This window comes from Arachis ipaensis, chromosome B04 (genome assembly GCF_000816755.2).
Source record: "Arachis ipaensis cultivar K30076 chromosome B04, Araip1.1, whole genome shotgun sequence".
Taxonomy (NCBI): domain Eukaryota; kingdom Viridiplantae; phylum Streptophyta; class Magnoliopsida; order Fabales; family Fabaceae; genus Arachis; species Arachis ipaensis.
The window spans coordinates 112,764,057-112,772,866 of record NC_029788.2 but is presented as its reverse complement, the minus strand read 5'-3'; the positions used below and the strand labels follow the sequence as shown (position 1 = coordinate 112,772,866).

The 8,810-nt window shown below is 31.4% G+C and overlaps 1 protein-coding gene across 1 annotated transcript; it reads right to left on the bottom strand.

Annotated features, from left to right (window-relative positions):
* On the bottom strand, positions 403-8,077 carry LOC107639735 (probable LRR receptor-like serine/threonine-protein kinase At1g06840). Its single transcript, XM_021121621.1, has 22 exons — positions 7,995-8,077; positions 7,841-7,900; positions 7,393-7,497; positions 6,480-6,630; positions 6,302-6,373; positions 5,672-5,743; positions 5,452-5,595; positions 5,305-5,376; positions 5,143-5,214; positions 4,671-4,745; positions 4,359-4,427; positions 4,177-4,245; positions 4,031-4,102; positions 3,844-3,930; positions 3,703-3,771; positions 3,035-3,549; positions 2,600-2,758; positions 2,214-2,497; positions 1,964-2,015; positions 1,331-1,575; positions 1,065-1,199; positions 403-922 (listed from the first exon to the last, which is right to left on the bottom strand). The coding sequence occupies exons 2-22, from the start codon at positions 7,884-7,886 to the stop codon at positions 575-577; spliced, it is 2,913 nt and encodes a 970-aa protein (XP_020977280.1). The 5' UTR covers positions 7,887-7,900; positions 7,995-8,077; the 3' UTR covers positions 403-574.

The window sequence follows — 8,810 nt, the reverse complement described above, 5'->3', positions numbered from 1 at the left end:
ATTTCAGATAAATTAATCCAAAAAAAAATATCAATAAAATCCTCCATAATAACAAACATAAATAAATTAGTTTAAATTATATTAAGACCTTTTATTCTAATCATAAAGATTAATTTAAAAATAATATATTTTGATTTACTATCTTAAAAGACTTTATTAATACTTGTTTTCTTTTAATAATTATTCGATCCAAAATGTAAATTTTTAAGAATTTATTTATTATTTTACACTTCTAAAAAGCATTACAACAATAACTCAAAACACCATTCTAACATCTCAACTAGTCACTATGCTAAGTAAAATTAAGCTATAGTTAGCAGTTAATTAGAATGAGTAACCAGTTCCATGTTTATCTACTGTGGGGACCGATAAGAATTACAGAAATATTATGCAAAAAAATCAGATATACATGTATTGTTTTATACATTTTTAGTAGCCGATTTTTTGTATATTAACAAAAGTGTACTTTTACATTAAAATATTCTGGTATTGTCAAATTTACATAATGGAAATGATAAATTCACAAATGGTCCTATTTAGTTGCGAGAAAATGATTTCTATCACTTGTTTGGCATCAACGTGGAAGTATTGTTGAAATGGGACCACTAACAAGGCAAATTTCTGAAGCAGATGAAGATCCTTGATGGTCCTTACTTGGCATGAATGATGATGATGATGATGATTGCACTGAACTGTCATTATGGGAAATGATATTTGAGAAAGAAGTTTCTGTTCCCGGCAGCATTGCGGCGATGTTTTCGAGCTCCCTCACCACATCAAGCATTGCTGGTCTCTTCTGAGTAACATCATGGCAACAATTTATGGCCAGAGTTGAGAATCTCTCAACACAATCTGAGGGGTAGGAACCCATCTTACTGTCTATGATGGAAAATATCATGCCTGAATTATAAGCCATATTCACCTGAAGCAATGAAACAATCTTTGTGTCATGGAAAGAGCTTATTGATTTGCATTTTCTTGGTTCAATAACTCAATGAAGATGTCTTTCCAACATCTCAAATCATCTAACAGTTCTCACTTATCATCTTCGTATAAACAAGTACCTCGCGAACAATGTTTTTCCCATGTGATATTGGCTGCATGCCAGTCAAAAGCTCCATAAACACAACTCCAAGACTATAGACATCGCTCTTATCTGTCAATTTATGAGTTAACAAGTACTCTGGATCCAGATAACCCTGCAACAAAACTAACAACTTAAGGAATGTTCTAAACAATTAGTCTTAAAAAGCCTGCATAGGAATTTCTTAATTGCATTGCCAATGATTGCATAAATGATATGAGTTGCATAGTTTAATGATAGTCTTACTGGTGTTCCCTTCACAACTGTTGACACATATTTAGGTTCATTCCCTTCATCTAGTTGTGGTGCAAGCCGCGACAGTCCAAAATCTGCTACTTTAACAATCATCTTGGAGTCTAGGAGTATGTTTGATGCTTTGATATCTCGATGGAATATCGGAGGATTCGCCTCAGTATGCAGATATAGTATTCCTTTGGCCGAACCAATCGCGATGCGCAATCTCATACCAAATGTTAAGTTTCCCTTTGTGCCTGCCACATTATAATATCCATAAAGTTAGCCCTTTAATCATGCTTGTTAATAAATATTTCATTCAAATGTAGTATTCAAGTCCTTATCTTATATTTCTCACATTTAACTCTCTTTTCCCTATGTTGTTCTTAATCCTTTTTCTTGCCTTTTACTAATTTGATTATCAGATGCATTTCCTTTCTGATTTGACTTTTAAAACTTCCACTCAAGACAATATCTCATTTTAGGAGTGAAAGAGAGATTCTTCAAACAAATTTATAGAAGTTTCATACAAATTTAATCCTTATGAACTCACAATGCAAATAAATTAGGTAATAGCAGATATCTGTATTGTACTTGACTTTTAGACTAGTTCTAATAAATTTCAAAGAAACTAAATTCTCATACCTGAAAGCCAATCGCGTAAGGTGCCATTAGGCATAAATTCATAAACAAGCATCTGAGTCAGAAGAAATATTTATTGTGAATAAAACAAGCTCAAATTGATATCATGGAACTCTAAATGTAAAAGTTATGACAGAATCTTATATAAGATTATGAGTATGATTTCTAACTTCAGAAGATTTCTTGACTACACCAAGCAGTAGGACCATTAAATTCTTCATTTTGATCACATAGACATACTATAACAAAATACCTGCTCCCCTTCTTGATCACAATATCCAATCAAGGAGACTAGATTTCGATGATGTAACCTCGATAGTAGTTCAATCTCATTCAAGAATTCCCTTGTTCCTTGTAGGGAATCTTCTTGTGCTCTCTTTATGGCAACAATTGTTTCATCAGGTAGAGTGCCTTTATAAACGGTTCCATAACCTCCTCGGCCGACTTGATTCGAACTGCTAAAACTATCAGTGGCAAGAACCATTTCTTTGAAAGTGAATTCTTTTACACCATCTATTTTGATAGGAATACTAGAGGCTGCAAAACGAATAAGCATTTCGATCACAACTGTTAACTATAAACCGAAAAGTACACTTTTAGAAGACATCTCAAAAGGCCTTATGTATAGTAATAACTCACAGCGACGTCTTCTCGAAAATCTGTCCTGGTTTTTGATATCTCTTCTTACAATAATGAGAGTGACTATTGCTGAGATTGCTATAACAACTGCCACAGCTGCTACTACAGCAAAAATGATTTCCAATCTACTACTTTTGCTCTTTTCTGATTTTGTAATTACTATGGAAACAAGCACAAAATAAGGATCAAACAATAAAATTAAAACAGGAAATTTGGACAAGAATTTTCTGCTGTCATATTATGTAGACAAGATTCTCTGCTTTTGTTTTGCAAAAATCTCCACTTACTTCAAAGAGAAGCAAATGTGAATCCTATTAGAGTTTTTATGACCCTACAAGTGGTGGCATGGTACTAGAACAAAAGTATAAGATGTGAATTCAACATAAAAACTAAACATTGCAAAATTGGAAGCTAGACAGAAAAAGAAAAACTTACAATATGCATAAGGTCCTTCAAGGGTGAAATTCAAAAGTTCATATGGCCCATAAAAATCACTTCCACCAAAATTCCACGACGAGAATATGCTTCGCATTCGATAGACCTCGGATGAATTGAACTCATTGTGTGAATAACTAGCCTCAGGAAAGAGTTTCAAATACATCCTAAGACGAGTTTCTTCTTCTTCCCAAGAATATGAATCTATTGATAGCTGATAGAAGTCCAAGTTCAAAGCATGGGTAACATATGATCTAAATGAAGCTTTGTATGGTGGGAAGAAAGAAAAACTCGGGCTTTTCAGCCGGTATCCAATTCTAAGAGGTGATGCACAAAAGCAAGGAATAGGTGAATCTGGGACATATTCAAAGAAATCATTCACTGAACAAGCTTGAGGGGGACATGTAGTTGTTGAATTTGTTAAGTGATTGTCTTCTTCTTCTCCTTCAAATCCACATTGTTTGGCCAATATTCCACTAGTTTGAGAACTCTTACATATAGGATTTCCTCCAAGCCTTGTAAGAAAAAGAAATAACAAAACACAAGAAAAGTAAATTATTCTGACAACATAGGCAAAACCAATTTTCGCATATAATTTTCATAGTTAACATGAAATGCATAAGAGGTGACAAAAAGCCTTGTATTGTTGATTTAGACTAAAAGAGTACCTTAAGGTGACGTTGGGCGGAGGACTCGGATCTCCCAAAATTCTTGAAAGTGAGTTGTTTCGTAGGTCGCTGCATAAATTAGAAGAACACATAAACATACACAAGTTTGAAAAATTAGTAGGTTTCTGATTCAGTATTTACATTGTTAATTTAGCATTAGTAGTGAGAGTCATCTTCTGCCATATCTTAGCAGAGATTGATCCTGAAAAGTTGTTGTTCTCAAGAGACCTGTATTTGGCAATAAATTAGATATCAAATTACTTGAAAGAATAAATTCACTAAATTTAATCATTTCAAAGATGCCATGTTATAATGAAAACTTTCTCACAGTCTTTGAAGAGAAGGTAGCTCTGAGAAGTATCCAGGAATTGATCCATTCAGATTATTATTAGAAAGATCACTGCAACAGCAAGAAATGACTAAATGGAAATCATTGCTAACAAAATGAAATTAAACTAACAGACTAGATCATACATGGTAGTCATATTTTCAGCAAGTTTTTTTGATGGTATCGGTCCAGTAAGATTGTTCCAGCTAAGATCTCTGAAATAGAAGAGCAGGCAGACTAAATACATCATCAAGAGTAAACAGTTCCTACTATCATCACACACTAACACGAAACAAAGACACTAGGCGTATGGTATAGTTAAACATACAGATAGTAAAGCTGTGGTATTGAACTGAGATCAGGTACTTCTCCTAGCAAACTGCAGTTTCTGAGACTTCTGTTATGTCAAAATGTAAAAACATCAGTTCAGGTAATAAATTCAAGTTATAAAAAAATCTTAAACTAGTTTTAGATTGAGTTCATATTCTACTCGTTCGGTATGTTCTTTCTTCTTTTCTGTATGTTTTCCTCATAGAATAACTTTTAACTCATTGCTGTTTTGTTGATGTCTCTACATTTAATTCCAAAACAAAACAAGCCTTCAAGATTTAGAAGCTATATTGTACTTAATAGCACTTACAATTTTGCTAGTCTAGATAAGTTTGCATAGGAAGAAGGAACTCTGCTCCCTGTGAAGTGATTGTTATCAAGTTGGCTGCAACAAGAAACGAACAAACAAGAAGCATGCCATAATGTTAGGATGCAGTAACTTCGCACCGGGCAACGAAAATTTCAGGATAAATATGCAATGCCCTGCATAGGTATTAAAGAATCAAATTTCCACAAACAAAGGAGTTTTTATTAGCTTAAAAGAATACATGCAGTTTTTGGACATATGAAAGTCAAAGAACTACTTAGAGTGGTAATAAAATTTGAAAGGCTACATAACAATATTATCATATCATACAATGCAGTTAGTTTGATATTTTTGTTTCAGCATAATACCAACAATGCAATTGACCAATTGTTATAAACCAAACAAGAAGAGAATGCTAAATGAATCCTAGATTTCCACATCTTAACCTAAATTATATTGGAACAGGAGAATATACAGTATCCGCAGCTGGGGTAACATGGAGAATTCTGGTGGAAGATAGCCAGATAAATTATTGGTATCCAGAAGCCTGTAAAGGCATTTCAACAAACAGAAAGTGAGAAGAACTTTTAAACAAGAATAAATCAGAAAATAGACTAGAAATTACTTAAAAACTCACAAGTGAAGAAGGTTGGATAGGTTTGAAAGTTTGGGAGGAATTTGACCACTAAATGAGTTGTTGTTCATGTGGCTGCAAGAACACAAACAAATAAAGCATAACAATTGCACAAGTCGGCGAATGAAGGCGGTATGGAAATGGACTAACATGTGCTTGACAGAGCTCAAGTTGGCGAATGAAGGCGGTATTGGACCGGAGAGTTGGTTTTGATCAACTTGAAATCTGTTTAGATTTTGAAGATTGCCAAGCTCATATGGTAAATTACCTGATAGTGCATTTCCATTCAGGAGCCTGTGCACACAAATATCTCAGCTTCTCACAAAAAATAATGATTCAAACAAAGACTTAGTAGCCTTAGCAATCTTACAAGAGTCTCAATGATGTGATATTTCCTATCTCCCTGGGTATACTTCCTGTTATGTTATTCCACATGAAGTTCCTTGGAGAACAAGAAACATGGAGCTGTTAGAGTATTAACTAAAACTCTTTGATAACATTTTTAGATAAAAATATACTTTTTGTCTTGAAATTTGTCAAAACTTTTAAAAATATTTCTAAATTTTATTCTGTTTCAATTTTGTTCTAAAAATTTTTTATTTACATCAAATGTACTTCTAACAACTAAATTTTCAAGAAATTTATAACCAATTCAGCCAACATGCTTGACAACTAGGAATCAGTAACAGAACTTTGCGTCTGACTTACTAGTGTTAAAGGTTGTCCTTGTGAAGTTGTTTCTAAATTAGTCCTAAGTTTTTTGAAAAATTATCTGCTAGGATCCATTTGATGCAAATCGAAAGTTTCTAGAACAAAATTGAAACAAAATAAAACTTAGTAGGATATTTTTAAAACTTTTGACAAACTTCAGGGACAAAATATATTTTACCATAAAAAAAATGTTATTTGTACATATATGACATAGAACGCCGTGCTAACTCGTGGCACAAAATCCCATACACAATATGTACAAATAAAACGACTCGTTTAAATTGCTTACATTATCTCTAGTTGAGATAGCTGATCAAGTTGGGGTGTCAAATTTCCAGAGAGATTCATAGTCATTAAGTAGCTTCAGTAAAATTAACATAACAGAAGTACAGTTAGAAGAACACATAGTTTATCTATAAAAATTAGAAAATGGAGAAAAAAAAGAAAAAAAAAGAAAGAGTCATTACAGCTCTTTGACATGGAAATGACCATCAGCCCCAACATTTAGAGGACACAAGACACCATTCCAATTTGATGTACATGGATCACCTTTGTTCCAGTTCCACAAATGGTTTAAGGGATCAATCAAACTTTTCTTGATTTGTAACAATGCATTCACTGCAAATGGAACAAACATATACCAATGATCAAGGTTAATATTTGAAATAGTTGTAACTATCTTCTGCCAGCTAGAATGACTGTTGTAACTAAATAGTATAAATACTAAACTACCCTTGGAGTAGCTTCCCCTACAAGTTATCTCGCTCTTGTGTATAAACTGAAAACTCACTCAATTGAGATTTGAGAAGTCATAATATACAGTTCAGAAAACACACTCAAATTAACTAATCACCATAAACACTTTGCTGACACTTGAATTAGAGGCTATTAAATTACTTTGTCAATTTATATAATTTCACCAAATTTATAATTAAGTTCCTATAGTTTAAAAATTTTTAATTAGGTTCCTATTCTGTTTTAAATTTTATAATTAAGTCTTTGTCGTGCCAAAAATATCAGAGTTAAAAGAATATTCCTCCCCAAATTAAAAATACCCACACTTACTAGCTAAATTTCTAAACTTGAACGTCTTCCTATTTTTAGAATATTATGATAAGTCTAATATTTTTTTTAATATAAGGACCTAATTACAAAATTCAAAACAATATAATGACTTAATTGAAAATTTTTAAACTATAGAGATTTAATTACAAACTTAATAAAATTATAAAGACTGGAAGAATAATTTAACCAAAAATAAAGGAAACTAATTTCAATGTTATGCAAGCATAGTTTTATCTAAGGAGGCAAGAAGCCAAACGTAGAAAATTTTCAAAGTCAACGCATTGAAATTATATATAATTAAATCTGCAAACTCACCTTCTGAGGGGTGTGTGCTCTGTGCCACTGTTGTGGAAATTAAATAACAAAATGAAAGAGCCAAAACATATCCATATATCCTTCTCCAATTTGGAATCATAGTACCTAGAATAATAGAATTGTAGTTGAAATGAATAACATGTAAATATATAGTATATTAAAACATTTGAATAATGATAAGATTAATATAATCAACCAAATAAAAATGCCAAAGCTCAAGCTATGCAGTATTATTTGCAGAAGGAACATATAGTATTAACCAAAATAGAATAAGAGCTAAACCAAAGCTTGTGGAAAGGAAATTTCAAAGCTATTCAATTATTGAAATTTTTCTTTAATATATAGGAATTTCTCATACTATAAGTAGTTAGTTAATGATTATGATGTACAAAGAAACTATTGAAATTTATATACATTTTAAAGATGATTGTGAAGTTTAATAGCGTACCCATGTTGGTTGTGCTCATCGCTTCTCTTTTAGGGGTGCAAAGCATGAAGCCATAAAGAACTGAATCAATGATAACTTATTCAGCGAAAAAAAAAATGTATATAAAAACAAAAAAGGAAAATTCAAATGAGGAAGCAGAAGCTCAGGCTCTTACTTGAGACGGTTACAAGTTTTCATAGCACAAGTGAGAGTTTGCAGCACTGCTTAGTCTTTAAAACTTGTATATATAACTGTCGTAATACACAATATATAGTATTGCATAATATTTTAATATTTTACACTATCAACCTTTTATATAACTTTTGATCTTAATGAAAATGATTATATATGATCATGTATGATTGAAAAATGGTACGTAGTATATGAAAATTAAACTACTCTTTTTTACGCATTAAAACATTAATTTCTAATTTAAAACGTTAATAATGGTACGTAGCATATTTCCAAGTTTCTTTTTCATTTCTCCTAAAACTGTAAATGAAAATGGGAAAATTAATAACACTAAATTCTCAATATTTTTAGGCCAACGAGCTATATCTCAAATGACATAGTCTCCACATTCTCACTTAAAAATCTCAAATTCGAGTCTCACTCTTAACTTTGAAATTTTTTTTTGATTTACACTAAAATCATCAGATCAGATCTAATATATGCAGTTTTTAAGCTTAAATCTGATCCGATTTGCAAAATATAAAAAATATTTTTAAAAGTTTATTTTTATTAAAAAATTAATAAAATTTCTTTTTCTATTTTTTTAAACATGTTTATTTATTATGTGTAAACAAAAAAAATTACTTACCAAGTCCATTCTTATATATTTCATATTTTAATATATACTTTATACTATAATTAACTTATTGATTATTTGTGTACCCATTGCATGATTGTTATAAAAATACTTCCTACCGAAGTAATTAGATATAATATAATATACAAACAACTTTTTTTTATAAGATTACAACATGTATCA